Source organism: Panicum virgatum, chromosome 3K, assembly GCF_016808335.1.
Source record: "Panicum virgatum strain AP13 chromosome 3K, P.virgatum_v5, whole genome shotgun sequence".
In the NCBI taxonomy this organism is placed as follows: domain Eukaryota; kingdom Viridiplantae; phylum Streptophyta; class Magnoliopsida; order Poales; family Poaceae; genus Panicum; species Panicum virgatum.
The window spans coordinates 18,084,994-18,105,735 of NC_053138.1; the positions used below are offsets into that span (position 1 = coordinate 18,084,994).

Sequence of the window (20,742 nt, forward strand, 5' to 3'; positions counted from 1 at the left end):
ATGTTGGCAATATGAACTAACTTCCTTGATGAAGCTAGTCTTGATCTCCGGAGAAGGAGTAGTGCCTTGATTTGGCTCCGGAAATGAACCAAGACCTCTCTTGACATAGTCACGAGCATTGTTGAAGAGAATTTTCTTGTGGATGTATTCTCCTCTTGAGAGCTTCTCCACAATATTAGTAGCATTTGCATTAATGAGTAGGTCATCACATGAAGTAGAAGCATTGATCTTTTCAATGGTTTCATTGACAAAGTTCTCAAGACTTGGGTTAATTGCTTCATAGGCAAATTCAAGTTCTTGATATTTGTGAGCCAACTCCCTATGCTCTTGTTTAAGCTTTTTGTGGTTCTCTTCAACTTGCTTAGCAAGTACAAGTGACTCATTGTGCTTTTTGAGCAAGTCATTGTACTTGCCAAGCAAATCGAAGTAGGCAAGCTCTAACTTGGCATGAGTGCTCTCAAGAATCTTGACTTTGCCCTTTTTCCTCTTGATAACAGATGTATACTCATTAATGAGGTTAGTAAACTCATAAGGGTCAAGCTCTTCATCACTATCATTGTCACTATCCACCTCACATACCTTTGTATTACCTTTTGCCATGAGGCACATGGGAGGCGGAGGTAGCGGTGATTCTTCATTGGTGAGGGCGATGGTGACGATGTCTTCTTCCTCACTTGAATCTTCACTTGATGAGACATCGGTCACCCACTCTTGTTTTTCACCAAGAAGCTTCTCTTGGTGTGGCCTTTCTTCTTTGGGAAGAGCTTGGTCTTCTTGTCATGTCTCTTCTTCTTCCCAAGCTTCTTGTTTTTGTTCTTCTTTTCAGCCTCTTCATCATCGCTTGAATCATGGCGATGTTTGCTTTTGTTGTCCTTCTTTCTCTTGTCCGGCTTGAGACAATCGGGAGAGATGTGGCATTTTTCTCCATAATTGTAGCATGTTTTGTGCTTGACATCTTTCCTTGACCGGAACATTCTTCTTTTAGCATGTTTTGTGCTAGTATCTTAAAGGAATCATACTTAGCTCTAAACAAGTAAAGGAATCATACTTAGCTCTAAACAAGTGATATTTTTATTCACGGACTTTTGTGGAGCCTTCATGAATTTCAATTAGCTCTTTCCAAATATCACTTGCTAAGTCCATGTCATTTACTCTAGCAAAAACTTCCTCACTAATGGCTTCGAAAATTACATTTCTAGCCTTGGCATTCCACTTGAGTTGTTCCGATTTGGGAGTTCCGGTGAACCCGGTCTTTGTTGTCAACCACACTTCGGGGGCAATCGCATCAAGGTATGCGGCCATACGAACTTTCCAATAGGCAAAGTTCTTGCCCTAAAAGTGAGGCGGCGAACCTCCTATCTTGGCCATAGCTCTAGGCGGTGAAGCCTAATGATCCAAATGAGCAACGAGGCTCTGATACCAATTGTAAGGATCGATGGACCAAGAGGGGGGTGAATTGGGCCTTTTTCAAATTTCTAAAACAATTAAAACAACCTTAACCTATGCAAAGCTAGTAAGACTCAATTCACCAACTAGCTAAGTTATGATCTCTAAGGTATCAGAGCAAGGTAGAGCTAAGTTATGATCTGTAAGGTATGAAACGGAGCAAGATATGAAACGGAGCAAGGTAGAGCTAAGTTATGATCTCTAAGTTCAAGCACATGAATAATTACATGAAAGTAAGTGCTTGAAATGAAAGAGTGGGTAAGAGACAACCGGATTTTTTCCCGTGGTGTCGATGTGTTGGCACACACCCCTAATCCACGTTGTGACACTCACTAAGAGTCTTGTCACCTCCCGTGTCACCGAGACTTGGGCGCTCACTAAGAGTCTTCGTTCACCATCCCGGCGTGGTGGAGCTCAAGCCACGTACAAACTTCTTCGGGCTCCCACAATTCTTGGCAAGCTCCGGAAGAAACACTTTCAATCACCAAGATCGCATAGGTGCTGCCAATCACCAAGAGTAACAAGCTAGGGTCTTCACTTGAGCAAGAACCGATCACCAAGAACGGATGCACACAAGCTTCTCTCTACTCAAGTCCTTAGTCTTGCTTCTTGAATGATTGAATGAACAAATGTGTGGAAGATGAAGCTCAAGGTGGCTCTCAACAATAGTATTGTGTATGAATGTTGCCTGGTGTCAAGAGAGTGCAAAATGACCCATTGGAGGGGTATATATAGGCAGCTCACACGAATAGAGCCGTTGGAGAAAAGCTGCCAGAAAAGTACGCAACGCCGGTTAATCCGACGATCCTCCAATTGTCAGCGTCGGTTTAACCGATGAGTGTAAACTGCCACTTTTGGAAACTAGCCGTTACAACTCGGGCAGATTAACCGACATATCATCGGTTTAACCGGTGAGTGTAGTTGTCCACTGATAAACTGAAAAACCAAGTCTATGGACAACTGCACCGACGTTAACTCAAATCTATCGTCGGTTCAACCGGTGAGTATAACTTCTGAAATCCCTGGAAAAAACCAACTCACTGGGCAAATGCACCGACGTCAATTTCAAATATTGTCAGTTTAATCGGTGTGTATAGCCTTGAAACACCCTGGAAAACCAACCTTCTGGACAACTGCACCGACGTCAATTTTAAACATCGTCGGTTTAACCGGTGTATAGACTTGTCCAAACTCTGCTAACTGCGTTTAACCGACGTATAGAAAAATGGAAGCGTCGGTTAAACCGGTGTATAGACTTTTTCTGATTTTGGCTTTTCTGATTTGAGTCTTGAGTGAAATCCAAATATTCTTGAGATATAAGTTGAAAACCACTTATTTGAACTTCTTTAGAACCTGAGTGACCATAGTGTGCATCCATTTTTAATTGATCATGTTCATGCTCAAGTTACTTGACCTTTAACTCCTCTTAATAGTGCGATCACTACAAAACTATAAAACCTATACTAACCTAATTGTCCTTCTTAACTTTACGACACTTAGGACTAGAAAGATCCTTAGTCTTAATATATATTTGAGTTGAAAACCGAGATCGCCTTTTTGAATAATGAAATTTAGGGGCCTCTTTTGACATATGACCAAATGAGCGATAATGTTTCATTAAGCTGCACAAACTCATTAGTCACAATAATGGTTGTCATTAATCACCGAAACATACCTAGAGGGCCTAGATGCTTACAAACCTTCGGAGGAAATATTCTAAAACAAAAGCAACAAGCGTGAGCAGAGCTTAAAAAGGCGCAGGTTTTAACCCCCCCCCCCCTCCTCCGCTTATATAGGCAAGGGAAAACTACAGCACCAACGGTAAAATCGAGGAGTCACCCGTTCCAGCGGCACAATCGGAGCCTAACATGTACACACCAATAACTCGACCGTTGCAACTGACGGTTCGGGAGACGTTTTTCCCTCGGGAGCCTCTCGAAGGATACGATCAATCCTTACCAATAACGCGGGTTCGGACCGCCGGCTTCGGACCTCGCCCTCGAGGGGCTACTGTTGGGGATTGGGCCTTCGGGAAGTCCCTCGAAGGTTGATCCCGGCCTCGAAAATATCAGAACCTTCGTCGGTAGTGGGCATGCGTGTAAAACGTGAATACGTGAGAAGGTCGGATTTGTGCACCTCTCACCTTGTAATTTTACCTTGAAACTGTTTGTAAGTGAGCTGTAAATGAGTTGGAAGGGGGTAATTTAGGAAAATCTGGCCGAGGACTAGGGTATAAATAGCCCCCTATCTTCACAGTGTAAAAGGTTGAATTTCCGAGTGATTTACTGTAGAATTAAAAGTCTACTTTATTGCCACTTTTATATTATTCATACTCTCTGTTTGGGCATGTAAGAAACAAAATCCCAATACGTGTTCCTCTGCTTTGGGAGCATGGGCTTCCACACGGAGGACCAGCTCAAGGAGATCGCGGCTGGCCTCGAGGGATCCGGCCACCGGTTCCTTTGGGTAGTGCGAGCCCATCTCCGCGGCAACACGTTCGCGGTCCATGCGGACCCGGACCTCGGCGCGCTCCTGCTGGAGGGGTTCCTGGAGAGGACCGGCGGTCGTGGCCTCGTCGTCAAGCTATGGGCGCCGCAGGTGGACGTGCTCCGCCACGAGGCAGTGGGCGCGTTCGGGACGCACTGCGGCTGGAACTCGGTGTTGGAGGCGATCACGGCCAGCGTGCCGATGCTCTGCTGGCCTCTGTACGCGGAGCAGAAGATGAACAAGGTGTTCCTGGTGGAGGAGTTTGGGGTCGGACCGTCGGAGTCGAGGTGGTCGGGTGGCAGCAGGGGATGGTCAAGGCAGACGAGGTGGAGGCTAAGGTACGGCTGGTGTTCGAGAGCGAAGAGGGGGAGATACTCCGGGCGCGGGTGGCGTCGCTCAAAGAGGCTGCAGCCATGGCGTGGAAGGAAGGTGGGTGGTCGCGTGCGGCATTTGGTAAGTTTTTGTTGGACATGGCAAATCTAGGGGCGGGGAAGGGACGTGCTTGATGCGGCATAGCTAGGTGCTGCTTGTTACCTTTTTTTCTTCTTTTGATAGTGTGCAGCTTGTTACGTTACGTCCTACAGACTAGAGTACAAGCATGCACGCGCATCTTATCCCAGAGATGTTCCGTTATTCAGTAGAACGGGTACACTTCGTAAAGTATTCTTGCTTTCTCTTTTCTTTTTTCTTGCTTTTCATTCATTCTGATGTATGCATGGAGTGTAGGCGAAAGACTTTGAAAGTGGATAACCGGAAAACTTAGCAGACTATATATCGGTTTATATCCACCTATTGTCTAAGGTCTAGTTTAGTTTTTTCATGTAAGGTTTTTTAAAATGTAATATTTTCATATTTGAAGTATTAAATATATATTAATCACAAAACTAATTATACAGAACTCATGAGGCAAATTTATTAAGACTAATTAATATGTCCTTAGCACATGCTTACTGTAGCAATTTATTGTGTAATCACAAACTAATTAGGCTCACAAGATTTGTCTCGCAATTTACAAGCAATATGTGAAAACTGATTTTTTTTTTCATTTACATTTAATATGTCATGCATGTGTCCAAATATTGATGTGATTGATGTGTAAAGTTTTTGACGGTGAACTAAGGCTCTGTTTAGTCCCCAAAATATTTTCCAAAGTACCCGTCACATCGAATGTTTAGACACATACATGGAATATTAAATACAGTCGAAAAAAATAAATATTACACAATCTAACTGATTAGCACGAGATGAATCTCGTTACCCGAGCAAGATGAGCGACGTTTCCATCTTCTCTCAGCTCCATGTCGGCTAAAATCCGAACACTTAACATTCTGCTCGGTGCTGTTGCTGGTGCTAATTTACTATGAAAAAATATATTGCTGATTGGCTCGTATTAATTTGATGTAAGAGAAAAATATTACTCCCGTTGTAAACAGAGCGCAAGTACTCTCACTCCAACGGCAGCGTGGCTGGCTATCGGCGATAACAGAAGACACTAGCGAGAGCCGGCACATGCGTGTGCCCCTCGGGTTCACTCAACATCCACCCTACGATAATAAAGCACGAGCAGTGGAGCTTCCCGCGCACATTGTCTGCACCGACAAGCCATTATGCGTTTTCTTCTCTTAAACGTCACCCATGACGAAAGCAATGCTCAATCAAGAGCACGCCCAGACGATTAGGAAAAAAAAAGAGCACGCCCAGATGATCGAATCTATGGCGCCGTCCATGACTGCAGCTACAACTGCAAAGCTCCCGAAGCCTCTCCTTGTCATCGCACAGAAAACAACCGTGTCCGGACCGCTAGCTTCTTTGGTCGTGTTCCGTTCAGACGAGTCACCAAGCACTTGTGCGATCCGCAGACTTGGAGCGTTCCACCTCCGGACCCCCAGTGTTTTTTTTTTTCAGTTTTCCTGAATCGATTTCAGCGGTGCTAGCAGTAGCAGCTGTCGATTCGTCGGGACCGCGAGGTCCCCTGTCCATTTCGTAGCATTTCCGCTCTGCCGATCCCAGCCCGCGCTCCCTGCATAGCAGCACCAAGTCTGGATGGAAGCTCCAGGCCGGGGATCCATGGGGAACAAGAAGAAGACGTTCGTGCTCTACCCGTCGCTGGGCGTGGGCCACCTGATCCCCATGGTGGAGCTGGCCAGGCACCTCCTCCGCCGCGGCCACGGCGCGCTCATCGCCGTCGTCGACCCGCCCGACGCCGACCCGGCGTCGGCCGCCGCGGTGGCGCGCCTCGCGGCGGCCAACCCGGCCATCGCGTTCCGCCTCCTGCCGGCGCCGCCCAGCCCCGACGCCGGCGCGCACCCGGTGAAGCGCAGCCACGATACGCTCGCGCTCGCCAACCCCGCGCTGCGGGACCTCCTCCGCTCGCTCCGACCCGCGGCCGACGCGCTCCTGCTCGACATGTTCTGCGTCGACGCGCTCGACGTCGCGGCGGAGCTCGGCGTCCCCGCCTACTTCTTCTTCGCCTCCGCGGCCGGGGACCTCGCCGTCTTCCTCAACCTGCCGTACCTCTACCCCACCCTCCCGTCGTTCAGGGACATGGGCCGGACGCTCGTGCGCTGCCCCGGGATGCCGCCGATCCGGGCGCTCGACATGGTGATCACGATGCAGGACAAGGAGAGCGACCAGACCAAGGTCCGGCTGTACCAGTTCAAGCGCATCCCGGAGGGCAGCGGCGTGCTGGTCAACAGCTTCGATTGGCTGGAGCCCAGGGCCCTCAAGGCGCTCAGCGACGGCGTCTGCGTGCCCGGCCGGCCGACGCCGAGGGTCTACTGCATCGGGCCGCTGGTCAACGACGGGAAGACGGGAGAGCGCGGCGAGACGCACGAGTGCCTCGCGTGGCTGGACACGCAGCCGGAGCGGAGCGTCGTGTTCCTCTGCTTTGGGAGCAAGGGCGCCTTCTCCGCCGCGCAATTACAGGAGATCGCCCGCGGATTGGAGAGCTCCGGCAACCGGTTCTTGTGGGCTGTGAGGAGCCCGCCGGAAGAAGGCGATCGGTTTCCCGAACCGGACTTGGAGCGGCTGCTCCCGGCGGGGTTCCTGGAGAGGACGAGGGGCAGGGGAATAGTGGTGAAGAACTGGGTCCCGCAGGCGGAGGTCGTGCGGCACGAGGCGGTCGGCGCGTTCGTGACGCACTGCGGATGGAACTCGGCGCTCGAGGCGATCATGGCTGGGCTGCCGATTATATGCTGGCCTCTGTACGCGGAGCAGGGGATGAACAAGGTGTTCATGGTGGAGGAGATGAAGATCGCGGTGGAGCTGCAGGGATACGAGGAGGTTGTCAGCGCGGAGGAGGTGGAAGCCAAGGTGAGGCTGGTGATGGAGACCGAGGAAGGGAAGGCTCTTCGGGAGAGGCTCGCGGTGGCTAGGGAGAAGGCATTGGAGGCTACCAAGGAAGGCGGTTCTTCGGTAGTGGCGTTCGCCGAGTTCTTGAGAGATTTGGAGAAGAAGAGCAGCTACGGGGGGGGGGGGGGGGGGGGGGGGGGGGGGGGATGCCACTGATCAGGTGACTCAGTGCTATACTTAACGACCAGTTAGTTGGCAAAATCGTCAAGCAGAGAGCCACTGGTATGCTAAATGCAGGAGCTCAATTTGATTGTCAACTGTTAACTTTCTGAATCAACTCGCCAATTATTGTGCTAATCTCGTATAGCATATTGTGGTTTGTGCTGAATGTGCTACTGAGTAAAGCTTGCAGTTTTTCATTAGCCCCAGCTTGGAAGGGGCAGCTACTACATACTGAATGTTCCGAAGTGGTGTTCGCGGAGTTCTTGAGAGATTTGGAGAAGAGCAGCTAAGGAAATGGAGAATACCACTGATCAGGACCATCAGGTGACGACTCAGCGCTATATTTAAGGATTCAAAACATATCACCGAATTTGTCATCGACATAGACAAATTAAATGTTGCAGCAGTAGTATTTCAGTAGAAATTGGACCAGATAGTTGGCAAAACGCCAAGCAGAGAGCCAGTGGTATGCTAAATGCAGGAGTTCAATTTGATTGTCAACTGTTAATTTTCTGAATCAAGTCGCCGATTATTGTACTTATTATCTCGTATACCATATAGCGATTTGTGCTAGAATATGCTACTGCGGGAAAGCTTGCAGTTTTTCATTAGCCCCAGATTGTAAGGGGCAGCTATTTGGCGAGTTCAGAGTTCAGTGTGGGCATTGACGCAAGCATGTCAGCTTCCAGGATCAGCCATGATGCTCACCTTCTGTGTGTGATTGATCATTTGGCGAGCTTCAAATCGCTCAAGAACTCTTCAAACGCCACCCTCGACGGCCCGCCATCGGCCAGTGCCTCTGCCGCCTTCTCCTTCGCCAATGCCAGCCTCTCCCAGAGCTTCTCCCCTTCCTCGGATTCCATCACCAGCCTCACCTTCTTCTCCACCTCCTCAGCCGTCACCATCCCCTCATCGTACCCGTCCACCAACACCCCGGCCTTCATCTCGTCCACCACGAACACCTTGTTCAGCCTCTGCTCCGCGTACAGCGGCCAGCACAGCATCGGCACCCCGGCCGCCGCCGCCTCCAGCACCGAGTTCCACCCGCAGTGCGTCACGAACGCGCCGGTGGCCGCGTGCCGCAGCACCTCCACCTGCGGCGCCCACATCTTCACCACCATGCCCCTGCCCTTCGTCCGCTCCAGAAACCCCTCCGGGAGCAGCGCGTCCAAGTCCGGCCCCGGACGCGAGAGGAAGAACTTGCTCGGGTCATCGGGCGGACTCCGCACCACCCACAGGAAGCGATGCCCGGATCTCTCCAGCCCGCGAGCGATCTCCTTCAGCTGCGCCGCCGAGACGGCGCCCAGGCTACCGAAGCAGAGGAACACCACGCTGCACTCCGGCTGCGCGTCCAGCCACGCCAGGCACGCGTGCCGCTCCGCTTCCGCCGCCGCGTCCTGGCCCTTGACGATCAGCGGCCCGATGGGGTACACCGGCGGCGTGGGGCGGCCGGGGACGCAGACGCCGTCCCTGAGCGCGCGCACGGTCCGCGCCTCCAGCCACTCGTAGGTGTTGATCAGCACGCCCCGAGCCTCGGGGATGCGGCCGTAGTGGCCGACCCGCACGGCGCAGGTCCGATCCGCGCGGTCGAGAACCGTGTGCGGCATGTCCGACGCCGGGATCGGCGGGACGCCGGGGAAGCGAAGGAGCGCCTTGCCCATGTCCTTGAAGCTAGCGCCGCCGTCCGTCTCGGCGAAGTAGTGGGGGAGGTGGAGGAACGCGGCGAGGTCGCCGGCGCAGGAGGTGTAGTAGAAGTAGGCCGGGACGCCGATGGATGCGGCCGCGTCGAGCGCGTCGACGCAGAAGAGGTCGAGTACGAGCGCGGCGACGGAGGGGAGGGAGCGGAGGAAGGCGGCGAGGGCGGGCGCCGTGAGGCGGAGCGCGTCGAGCATCTGGAGGAAGGGGTCCGGGTCCGGAGCGGGGTAGTCCGGGGGCGGGAGGTGGTGGAAGGAGACGGAGGGGTTGGCGGCGGCGAGCTCCGCGACGGTGGAGGCTGAGGAGGCGAAGAAGTCGGCGGTGGAGGCCGGCGGGGTCGGGACGGCGATGACGGCGGCGAGGCCGCGGCGGAGGAACAGCTTGGCGAGCTCCACCATCGGGATCAGGTGGCCCACGCCGAGGCAGGCGTGCAGCACCACGGTCAGGGTGGGATTGGGATTGGGCTCCATTGGCGCCGGCGATTTGGACGAGCCGATGAGGTGAAGTGGTGAACTCTTTCCTCTTGTGAGTGTTGCGAGTAGTGGTCTAGTGGCCAGTGGCCCTGGAGAAGTTTTTCTTTCTTCCTTCTTCTTCGTTGGAAAAAGTCTACCTAACCCCCTCATCTTTGGAGGGTTGTCTACTTCACCCACTCAAATAATTCATATCTGCAGCTTCTATGGTCCAATTGTAGTGAAATTTTTACGGTTGGCAAATTATTGTATACTTGAACTACAGTAAAAATTCCATACTCATTGGATCATGTATAACTTAGTTATAGATAAAGCATAGATTTAACAAGCATAAACTGAAATAAACTTGAGGGGGTGAAGTAGACAACCCTCCAAAGGTGAGGGGGTTAGGTAGACTTTTTCCCTACTTCTTTATTAGACTAGCCGGCGTGCAGTTATACATCAGACAATTCCACTAACCATTCATATTTAGTTCCCACCCCATAAACCCCGTAAATGTAAAAAAAAACGTCACATCGAATATTTCGACACATGCATGGAGTACTAAATAAAATCTATTTACAAAAAAAATTTCATAGATGAGCTGTAAATCACGAGACAAATCTAATGAGCATACTTAATCCATGATTTGTAACAGTGAACTACAGTAACCATCCGCTAATTATTAATTAATTATGGATTAATTAGCATCATTAGATTCGTCTCGCGATTTACAACCCATCTGTGCAAAAAATTTTATAAATAGACTTCATTTAGTACTTCAAATTCAAATTCGCAAGATTCCATCACAAAAAATTTTTACGAAACATCTAAACACGGGCTAAGATTCCTCCTCCAACTATGGACCGTCAGGCCAACATCCGGTGTTTAGAGCTCTTTGCGTGCGCGAGTTCACTTCGTGGTGAAAAGTCTACACCATCTTATTATTACTAATTGGAGATTTTTTAAAACATCTACATGAAACCACCTAAAATTTTAGATACACACTCTAGAAAAATAGAGAAATTTTAAAAATTCAAATAAAAATTAGAAACATCTAACTATCAATCCGAGAACTTTGTTCATAATAGACATTGAATCTGTTATTTTTTTAATAAACTAGTGGAGATACACGTGCTACAGGCACATATTTAATTTTTCTTCCATCAAGCAATAATGTTATTTATTTTTCTTCCAAAAATAATACACGTCTTTTTTTTTCTTCCAAAAACGATGATGTCAATTATTATCTTTTCAAAATAAATAATGACGCGAATTATGGGTGAATGCATGTGGAAAAGAAAGTAAAAGTATGTGATAAAGGAAAGTAATACACGAGTATAAGAGGTGGGTATAGGAAGTTACTGGTGTAAAAAGTATTAAGATTTTGGTGGAAAACATTTACGAAACCAATTTCTCCTTTTCTTTCGTCAAACCTTTTGGACTGACAATTAGGGCCTCCATGAGGGGTGTGGCGAGCCGATGAGAAAGAGTTTCAATTGTTTCAACCTTTTATAGATTGATTATCCACATCTGACATTATGAAAATAAATTAAAATAACCCCTAAACATGTATCTAAATTACATACCTCTGTGATTATAAAAAAATAATAAATAATTCTATAAATTTGCATATAAATTATCCAATTATATTAATGTAAAAGGTTAAAGTAACCCCTAAATCTGAATCTAAATTATATAAGTACGACAAAATATTAGAGTGGGCCAATATAAATTTTTAAATTACTATTTTTACCATTATTAATATATTAATTATGTTATTGTTTATATAAAAATACTACCCACGATACATGTCACCATGTATTGATGTATGATGGAAGAGATAAGAATATCGATTCACAAACAAATGTTTCAATTAACATATATCAAATACATAGAGACGTGCGATGCAAAATGAGATCTATTGCAACTAGATAATGATGAATATGTATTTTAGAATATGTGTTAAAATATTTAATAGATGAAAAAGAGCGTGAGATAGAGATAATTATGATTACTAACTATAAGTCTTATTTTTATATTAATTCTAATTAGCTCGCGCGGGAGCACGAGTTGATAGACATTTGTGTAATTATAATCACATGTAGCGTATGCACAGTTCAATAAAACCGACGTGTTAACAAAGTAGAAGTTTTCTTCAAAAACAAACAAAATTGAAGTATAAATTGTGACTCCACATGTGAGAGACGCTCAACTAAAAATTATAAATTATAAATCGAGAAACTAAATTAAATTTTGATTTCATCATATTATTCCTTACGATGGGATCTTTAAATCAAGATCATACTTTATATTTGAAACAATTTCTAAAGGATATTTTAATATAAGACAATTAATTTTGATTACTGTAAATAAATACTTTAACGACTAGAACAAATATTGCTTTATATAAAAAAAATGATTAAATAAGACAAACAAACATGTTGCACATTCGGAACCTTTGAAAATTAGATATCACGAGCAAACGAGTTCGCCTCGCATAATCTTTTAGTTAACAAACTGAATAAATAATTTAATATCATGAATAAATTTGTATATAAAATAAATAAAATAATATCTTTAAATGGAGAATAAATGTGCTTAGAAGACGAACAAATTAGACTTATGGACCAACAAAAGAAGAAATAAAAAATTAGCAACATGTTGGTGCCGGCTCTCCCTGGGCTCTGGCCAAGGAATGGCGCAGCCGCGCAGCATCGCGACCGCCGCGCACCTCGTCGCGCCCCGCGCTGCTCCTGCCGCTTGATGGCCTCGGACCCTGCCGCCTCGAACTCGCTCCCCCGTGGCCATGAAGAGCAGCAGCAGCAAGGGCGCCCGTCCCCCCTACCTCGCCTCCAGCTCTCCCATCAGGCCCCGGCTTGCTAGCTCGGCAGGCAGCGGCGGCGCGCACCTCGCGATGACCCCATGCAGCCGCGCTAGGCTCCGACCACTCGAGGGCCTAAGGCTCCGCCGGCCCAGGCCTTCCTCTCGGCGAGATGCAGTTGCAGATGTATGGAGAGGTAGCATGACAATATGTAGGAGGAAGATGAGAAGATCAAGCACTTTATGTTTCCGAGCCGGCTCACGAGCTAAACGAGCCAGATCGAGATGGCGAACAAGCCAAGCTGAGCTCACCTTCCATCTCATACAGTAACTTCTATACACCTTGGAGAGCGAGGCCTCACAAGCGCTGGTTGTCCATGTGATGACGCGTGGATGGTTTTGGGGGCCCACCAACAGCGCAGGAGGCAGACTCTCGACGCGGCCCGTGGACTAGCCGCGCTCGCATGCCACGCGCGCAGCACCTCGCTGCCGTGGGCCTGGCTATGCCACCGTCTAAAAGCCGGAGAGAGGCGGTCGGCGCCGACTGTGGATTCCTCGCTCTGGCCCCGCCGAGTCGGCCAGAGGCCACGCCACTCTCCGCCAGGGACGCACCCACCGAATCGAGGCCGATGCAGAGGGGCAGGTGGGCAGGGCCGGCGCCGGCGCCGGCGCCGGTTCCTGGACGCGGAGGCGGAGGCGGAGGCGCCGGTTCCTGGACGCGGCTCTCGGGGACGCCCTGCCCGAGCACGCGCGGTGACCGGTAGCGCTTGGATCCGGCCGGTCGCGTCTGGATTCGGCCGGCGGCGCTTGGACCAGCAGTGACGCGGGGAGATCACGGGCGGGGTGGCCGGCGTGAGAGAGGAGGAAGAGAGGGAGGCCCGGATTCGCCTCACGCAGCCGAGGAGCTCCGCCGCGACCGCACTGGCTCCGCCGCGAGGAGCTCCGCCGCGGTCGCCCCGACTCCGCCGCGAGAGAGGGAGCAGAGCCGGCCGTGCCCGCAGATCCGCCGAGCTCGAAGCGCCTGAGCTCGAGCGGCCAAGCTTGAGGTGGGCCTCCACCGGACCGCCGCCACCCGCAGGCCTTCGTCGTGCCGCCGCCGTGCGCGAGCCTCCGCGCCGCCATCTGTGGCAGAACCGCCCGAATTAATCCGGCTCAAGTGCGCTAACCATCACCCTAAAGGTAATCCCGGCTAACACGCACTTCAAACGGAGTAATCCGGCAGTGCTGTCGGGTAAAGTCCCGAAGAATCCACCTGAGCGTCGATCGAACCCAAAGCTTACATGCAACTCACACGAAGGTGAGTCCAGAGAGTACAACATTTCACAAATTCTTACATTATAGAGTCTTAACATAATTATTACAAACCAAGTTTGAAATCTCAGAAAAGTACTTGAAATGCAAAATTTAAATTAATTCAGAGTTCAACTGCAGCGGAAAATAAAGCGAGTTCTAAACGACGATACAAGATGTCATGATGAAGCCCGTACATGACATCACTTGGCATTGCCATCGTTGGCCGGAGTCGGATCCCACTCCACCGACCAACCAGGAGGTAAGTACATGGCCAAGTAAAGCTAGCTATCTGATCTACAAACGTATCACCTTAAAACAAAGTTGAGCCACAAGCAAGGCTGAGTATACTAATACTCAGCAAGGCTTACCCGACTATGGGTATACTTAGCCCACTACCTAGACATGTAAGGCTTTTGGCTGGAGAGGTTTGATTCGCCGAAAAGCAACTAAGAGTAATTCCTTAATTTCAAATTTTAGCTTTAAAAATTCTAGTTCAATTGACCATTCTAAGTGAGCATCTATCCAATAGCATACATGGTGAAAAACAATTATTTTTCATCATTCAACCATATTCATCATCCTCATTGTTCCACTTCTTATTCTATGTGGCAAAAGGGTTAAGCAGTCCCAATATCCGTGAGAGGCGGACGATTCGAATCGAATTTGTTAACCTGGCCAGGCAGACCTAAACACACGCATAGAAACCGAGTCCCCACGCAATATTTCCCCTTTCTTTCCGTCTCGTGGATCAGGGTCACCCCCTTCGACTACAAGAGCCTCATGCCACGGTCGATGCCGGGTCGTGACCATGCTTCCACCCGCATGTGGCCGCATGAGAAACAACGTTCAAAGAGGGTGAGGGAAAAGTCCACTCCCCGGGTCGATCAGGTACTTAAGCTTACCGATTACCATATTTCTCGACATGTGGTTAGTACGTTCAAACGCTTAACCACCACTACCACACACTGCGGCCTTAACATTTTTCACTAAACAGACGGGACATCAACAAGTACCATAGCCCCGCCCATGGACCTTATGATTGCAGCATGTAGTAGACATTTAACTCCTATGAGCTCGCGAGTGACAGGAAATCACTCGACTTCTACCGAATCATTATCATAGCTAACTAGCGAACTAAACCAACTAGTGTTCAAGCATATGTACCTAGGATCATGCAACTAAGGTTTCAATCAACTTTTGTAAACTTAAATGCACAAGTATATAGAAATAATAAGTTGCATAGAGTTGAAAGTAATAGGTCATGCTCCGAGGCTTGCCTTCCTGAGCGTAGCTAGCCTTGGGCTCTTCCGAAACTTGGTTTGGGTCCTCAGTGGCTTCAATTAGATTCACTTGAGCTTTACGCTGCTCACTCTCGGACTCCGGCACCAGCTCGTACGTTCCGTTAGCGAGAGTAGTCGAATCTATATGAAATGCATACATATGAGTTACTTTGGTGATATTATTCATTTATTCATTTTTCACTATAAAGTTGTAGTCCAACAAAACACGAATTGGAGAATGAAACACTTTCATAAATATTTTATTGGGCAAACATTCATCGAGTAGTATTTTATTTATACTTAACTCACAAAGGAGATGGGTTTGCTGTTTTTCTTTTAGAAAAATGCAGAAAAAGTGTTTTTCATCATATTAACACATGGAAAACAAGGGAAAACTATAAATAAAGCTAAAAGCATAGAATGGTGCTGATATTTTTATGAGAGATGCTTTACTGGGTCACTAGTGTGCAGTAACATTTTCAGGTCATTTGATGTAACAAATAAATCAGAAAAACTCATGAATCTATTACTACTAGTGTACAAAAACAAATCTCTAGGGTAGAGAATATAAGTTCTGGTAATGAAATTATACCAGTAGGTTACATTACTTAAGATGAGCTTGTGGTAAAGTTTTTATAATTTATTGAGCTATACAGCAAGCATAGGAATTTAGATTCCTTTCCTAGGTATTTATCTAACTAAAAATCTACAGAGTAAACTAATTAGTTTCAGTGGATAAAATTTTACAGGCCTGTTCATGTACTGAAAACCAAGCTCTAGTAAAACTATGAGATTTTTCTAATGAAGGAAACTAGGGCTTTCGATTTACAAAGTTTATTCATAAATAAAACAAAAGGACTAGTTATACATTACTAAAACATCCCAAAAAATTTCTATAGCATCTACAAACTAAGGTAAGGTTGTTTTAAAAATTTCAGATCAATTAAACTAGTATAGCACCCTGTGGATTTAAATCTATTTAACATAGGCATAAAACAAGATCTAATGGAACCTATAGCTAGATTTGTCAAAAGGTCCTCAAATTTTTACAGTAAGCTACTCATCTAGGTTTAAGTACACTATATAAAAATAAGCTAAAGATCATGGGTATAACTTGAGATACATACAAATGTGGATTAAACTAATATGTAATCCGGAGATAAAACTATTGGTCAAAAGAAAAGTGGATGTAACAAAAGTTGTAGATCTAGTTTCAAGGATTCCAAAACAGTTTAGTTTGCATTTTTCGAATTTCTCTACGAATTTATATCTATTTTACAAGTTCGCTGTTTTTGGAAAACAAAAAAAGAAAAATAGAAACGCGGACAGGCCCCTAGATCTTGAGGAAAACCCCCTAAAAATCTAAAAGTAATCGCAGAAAGGCCCCTGGCCGGAGGTTGAAGAAGGGAAGGATCTGGGCGGCCATTCCCGGAAGAAATCCGACAGCTCTGGTCGCCGGAGGCGAGGGGGAAGTAGGGGAAAAGTTAGAGGAGACCGAGCTCTACCAGTTGGTGGGCGAGGACAGGGGGCGGCTGCGCTCCAGTGTGGGAGGAGCGACGAGGACCGACCGGAGAGCACCAGTGGAGGTCGGGGAGACTCTCTGGGGTCTTGGTTGCGGCGGCGGAGGGGCGGAGAGGGGTGCTCCACGGTGAGGTAGGGCGGTGGCGGCAATGGCTGGCGGCGGCAGCTCTTGGCGCGCGCGTGCAGGGCCAGCTGGGTTTGGGAGGGAAGGAGAGTGGAGAGGGGAGGAGTGCGCAGCTGCTGCGCGAGTAAATGGTGGAGGGGAGGCGCTGCAGGGTGAGGGGCGCGGGGTGAGGGCGCAACGAGGACCGACCGAGCAGCGCGCGGTGCGCCGGGGATGCTCAAGCATGGCGAGAACGTGGCGAAGGTGATGGGACAGCTCGGGCGGGTGCGCGGCCGGGCTCGCTTGTCGCTACGGCGACGTCGCGGAGCGGCATTGAAGCCGGGTCAGGGCGCAGCGAGGAGGGAGACGTGCTGCAGCGGTGACAGGATGGGAGGGAAGGTCAGCGGGGGCGGGTACTCATGGCCAGGCAGTGGCCGCAGCGACGGCGCAGCGAGCTGCGGCAGGTGGCGAGCAGGCACGCGTGCGGCAGGGGCAATGATGCCCTGCTCGGCTCTGTTCAGGAACCAGGGAAGGGAACAGAGAGAAGAGGGGGAAAGAGTCAACAAGTTTGACTTAATTTTTCTCAAAATTTCTAATGGAAATTTGAAAAACTTTCAACACGAAAGTTGTAGAAAATTTCGAACTTCACAATTTTCATTTCAGGCACAAAAACTCATTTGAAGTTTATATGAAGAGTTAAATTTGAATGTTCGATGAATATGAATTATTGCCCTATTCAACTTCAAATTCAAATTTTTCTTCAATTTCTTTGTAGCAACTTGAAATTCCTTGAACACAAAGTTGTTCAACATTTAAAACTCTACAACTTTAGTTCTAGGAAAAAGTTTATTTGAGCTATGTTTTAGAAATTGTTTTCAAAGCATATTTGTTTAAATTTGAAAGATAAATTAAATGTTTGAAAACTGTGGTTTGAAAGACTCGTCATTTCATGTGCAAAAATTCATTTTCTCCTTTTGACTTCAACTAAACTTTGGTTTGTCCTGACGTTAGTGAGATGTCTATTCAATTTCATATGCATACTTGCATTGGGTTAAAAATTATTTAAGGTTTCTGACCTATATATATACACATAGACACACATACATACACATCTATTTCAACGCTTCTTGGTTAAGGATGCACGATTTGGTGCTAATGACTCTGGTTTAGCTAATTAAACACCTGGGGTGTCACACCATCGCCATGCTGCAGAGGGAGGAGGGAGCTCGAGGTCTGGAGGGAGAAGGGAGGGAGCTCTAGGCCGGGAGGAAGGAGGGAGGGAGCTGGAGGCTGGCGAGGGAAGAGGGCTGCGCTGACGGCCGGCCGGCCGCCGCCCTCCGCCGGCGGAGGAGCAAGGCGCGCTCGAGATGGGGGGTGCACACAGCGTAAGCGAGCGAGATTTTTTCCTTTCTGCTTTTACAGCGGCGGAGCGCGTGGGATGGGGCGCGGCGGAGCGCGCTGTTTGCCTAGTTACAATAACAAGCCGAGCTCACCTTCCATCTCATTACAATAACAAGCCGAGCTGAACTAGCTTGCTATCTTAACAAGCCAGCTCAAGCTGAGTCAAGCCGAGCCAAGCTGTGATATCCACCCTTAACCGCAACCAGCCAGACCGTATCTCACCACATGCAGGATAAAAGGGAAAATCTACTAACGGGCTAAATTTAATTTAACTCTGTACCTTTGTCTCTTTCCACGTGGGCTGAAAGCTAGATGGGCTACATTAGCTTTTCAGACGATGGCTGGTGGGCTGATTTGTTGTGCCCGGGAGACACTGTGCTAATTGGGGCTGTGATTGAGCACTTTTAGTGAATCATAAGCAGTGAGGCTGTACAACCCTCAACGGAGGAGTGCATGTTGCAAGAAGTAAATCGATTTATTTGTTGCACCGTTACTTTCTTGATGTATTGACGGACGTTCCAACAATAATTCATCCGTATTAGTTGCAACATTTATTTCTAGATGTTACAGTAGTTTTTCTCTAGATATTTCGGAAGCTGATTTGGCTTTTGCAGAGCATCTCCAAGAGTTTCTAATATTTTCTCCCCAAAAATTATTGTTTGCCAACTCCCCAAATAGGTATAGGAAGTCAAAAAAGAGTCTATCTCTAATATTTCCCTATTTTTCTCTCACTAGCAAGGTGGCCCGTGCGTGCTTTACGTAATATGATAATAATTAAAACACTATATATAAAATCTAGCTTTGAAGGAAAAATTGGAGCTAAATATCATCTCACAAACAATATGTCGCGGGCAAAACACACGAGCATAATGTCTTTTTGATGCAGTCATAAGGGCATATCACAAAAGCACAAGAAAAATGAAGGTATTTAGAAAAATTATAGACTATGTGAGACAAGAGGTTAAGCGAAGCGCTAAGACCTAACTTTTGTGTTTGGAAGCACTAACTATTCTTGTCAAAATCACCACTTTGACTTTCTTGAGAAAACCAATATTTTGACTTTATTGCATCAGCTAACACTGCAATAAAAAAACCTTTAGAATTTATCCTAATAGTTATGAAACCAAGCTATCATTGAACTCTCAGTTTATCACTATATATCCAACTACCCAACATTCTAAATAAAAATCTGTAAGAAACATTTGAAATAAGCATGGGGACTAAATTTGACAACCACAACATACTTGATAGGTTGCATGCTTATTTAGAATACACCGACCACATGAACCTGCGATAGAGAAAACAAGAGATGCACACGGGAAGAAAGGGAGAAAATTCTATAGGAGCAACTTCAATCAGTCTTTTAAATCTGACACACTACTCTTTCAAGTTTCATGCGAATCTCACACCCACGTACAAGTCTCACATTCATATTCCATCCCTCTACATCAATCTTTCGTATACACCGTCCTACTTCTCACTCACCTCTATTTACGAATTAATTTTAACTAACAAGTGATCGGTTTATACTTTATACATAAACAATGTTATTTGCAGCAATTTTATTTTCTTTGCTATATTTTGAACCATCATGTTGCTCTATTATTATCAATCTTGTCTTTACCAATCTAGCTCTCTCTTTCACACCTATCTTCTCTCTTTCTCATCATAAAGAATACTACTCTATCATCACTCGCTATATTCCTCTTGCAAAGTTGCGCACCAGTCTTCTTTCCCTCACTCTCGAGGTGGAGGGTTACGGGGAGGCCGGCGCGACGCACCGTTCGGCTGCTCTACTGCTGCGCGCTCGCCTGCAGCTACTGCTAGTTGCGGCAGCCGTTCGGCAAAGCGGCGGTGGCAGCTGCTGCAGCAGACGCCCGGCATCCTGTTCCCGTCACATCCGCTCGCGCCGGTCGTGCTCTAGAGCCCTCGCCTCGCCTCGCTACCGGCCGCGCCTCCGCGCTGGCTGAATCGATGCGTCTCCTTGCCTCCACTGATTGGATTTGATAAAGTAAACAATGGCAGCCCAATGCTCAAATTCCATGGCACGAGTGATGGCCACCACCGGCTCGGCTTGAGCTCATGTTGTGCCCACCTTCTCCTTGGCCGAGCTCCGTCTCTCCTGCGTCGGAGGATAGGATACACCTCCCCAGCTCCGGTGATGCACCCTCACTCCCACTGTCCCACGCCGGCGTCTGCGACCTGCTTGCTCAAGAGCTTCATTGTTAGCCCACATGGGGCGGCCAAGCTCCGGCGGGTGCCAGCGCGGGGGAGCCCGGCGGTGCACCCGAGTATCGACGAACTCCTGCGGCCGTGGAGCCTTGCACGGCGCGGACGAACGCCGGCTAGCGGCGGCGGCAACGCCCGCATGGTGCTGAGCTCCGTCGGATGCTAGCGCTAGCGGCTCGTCTTCAGCCGGAGCCGGATGCCGGAAGAGGTAGAGAGGCAGATGAGATCGGAGAAGGATGGGATAGGGGAAGAAGAGGAGCAGTCGGATCGGGGCGGGTGATGCGATACGAGCCCATCGAAAAGGCGTGTGCGTGGTTTGCACGGGGCCAGACGTGGTGGTGCACGGATTGGACACCGCATGGTATCCAGCCGAGATCATGGAAGGTACGTGGGTACGTGAGCGGGTAAACAATTTTGTCGGTGAAAAAAAATAGTTGATTTAGGGCAGAAACATCTCCTAGCATCTTATTTTTATGAGTCTTTTCTTTGTCCCACCTCTCGC

At 48.0% G+C, this 20,742-nt stretch overlaps 3 protein-coding genes across 3 annotated transcripts; 2 read left to right on the forward strand and 1 right to left on the reverse strand.

The window, feature by feature from the left end:
• The first annotated feature begins 3,837 nt into the window (after positions 1–3,837).
• Positions 3,838–4,696, forward strand: LOC120700673 (UDP-glycosyltransferase 1-like). Its single transcript, XM_039984919.1, has 2 exons — positions 3,838–4,271; positions 4,660–4,696. The coding sequence occupies exons 1-2, from the start codon at positions 3,838–3,840 to the stop codon at positions 4,694–4,696; spliced, it is 471 nt and encodes a 156-aa protein (XP_039840853.1).
• An 888-nt stretch (positions 4,697–5,584) lies between these two features.
• LOC120698054 (anthocyanidin 5,3-O-glucosyltransferase-like) lies at positions 5,585–7,673 on the forward strand. Its single transcript, XM_039981506.1, has one exon. It carries the CDS (start codon positions 5,977–5,979, stop codon positions 7,438–7,440), a length of 1,464 nt encoding a protein of 487 aa, XP_039837440.1. The 5' UTR covers positions 5,585–5,976; the 3' UTR covers positions 7,441–7,673.
• A 245-nt stretch (positions 7,674–7,918) lies between these two features.
• Positions 7,919–9,712, reverse strand: LOC120698055 (anthocyanidin 5,3-O-glucosyltransferase-like). The gene has a single exon (XM_039981507.1). It carries the CDS (start codon positions 9,609–9,611, stop codon positions 8,172–8,174), a length of 1,440 nt encoding a protein of 479 aa, XP_039837441.1. The 5' UTR covers positions 9,612–9,712; the 3' UTR covers positions 7,919–8,171.
• Between the last annotated feature and the right edge of the window lie 11,030 nt (positions 9,713–20,742).

Excerpts from the sequence above, each read along its gene's own strand:
- LOC120698054 (XM_039981506.1), top strand. The coding sequence starts at position 5,977 with ATGGAAGCTCCAGGCCGGGGATCCATGGGGAACAAGAAGAAGACGTTC.
- LOC120698055 (XM_039981507.1), bottom strand. The coding sequence starts at position 9,611 with ATGGAGCCCAATCCCAATCCCACCCTGACCGTGGTGCTGCACGCCTGC.
- LOC120700673 (XM_039984919.1), top strand. The coding sequence starts at position 3,838 with ATGGGCTTCCACACGGAGGACCAGCTCAAGGAGATCGCGGCTGGCCTC. Across the intron at positions 4,272-4,659 it reads CAGACGAGGTGGAGGCTAAG|GCGAAAGACTTTGAAAGTGG; the intron begins GTACGGCTGGTG and ends CATGGAGTGTAG.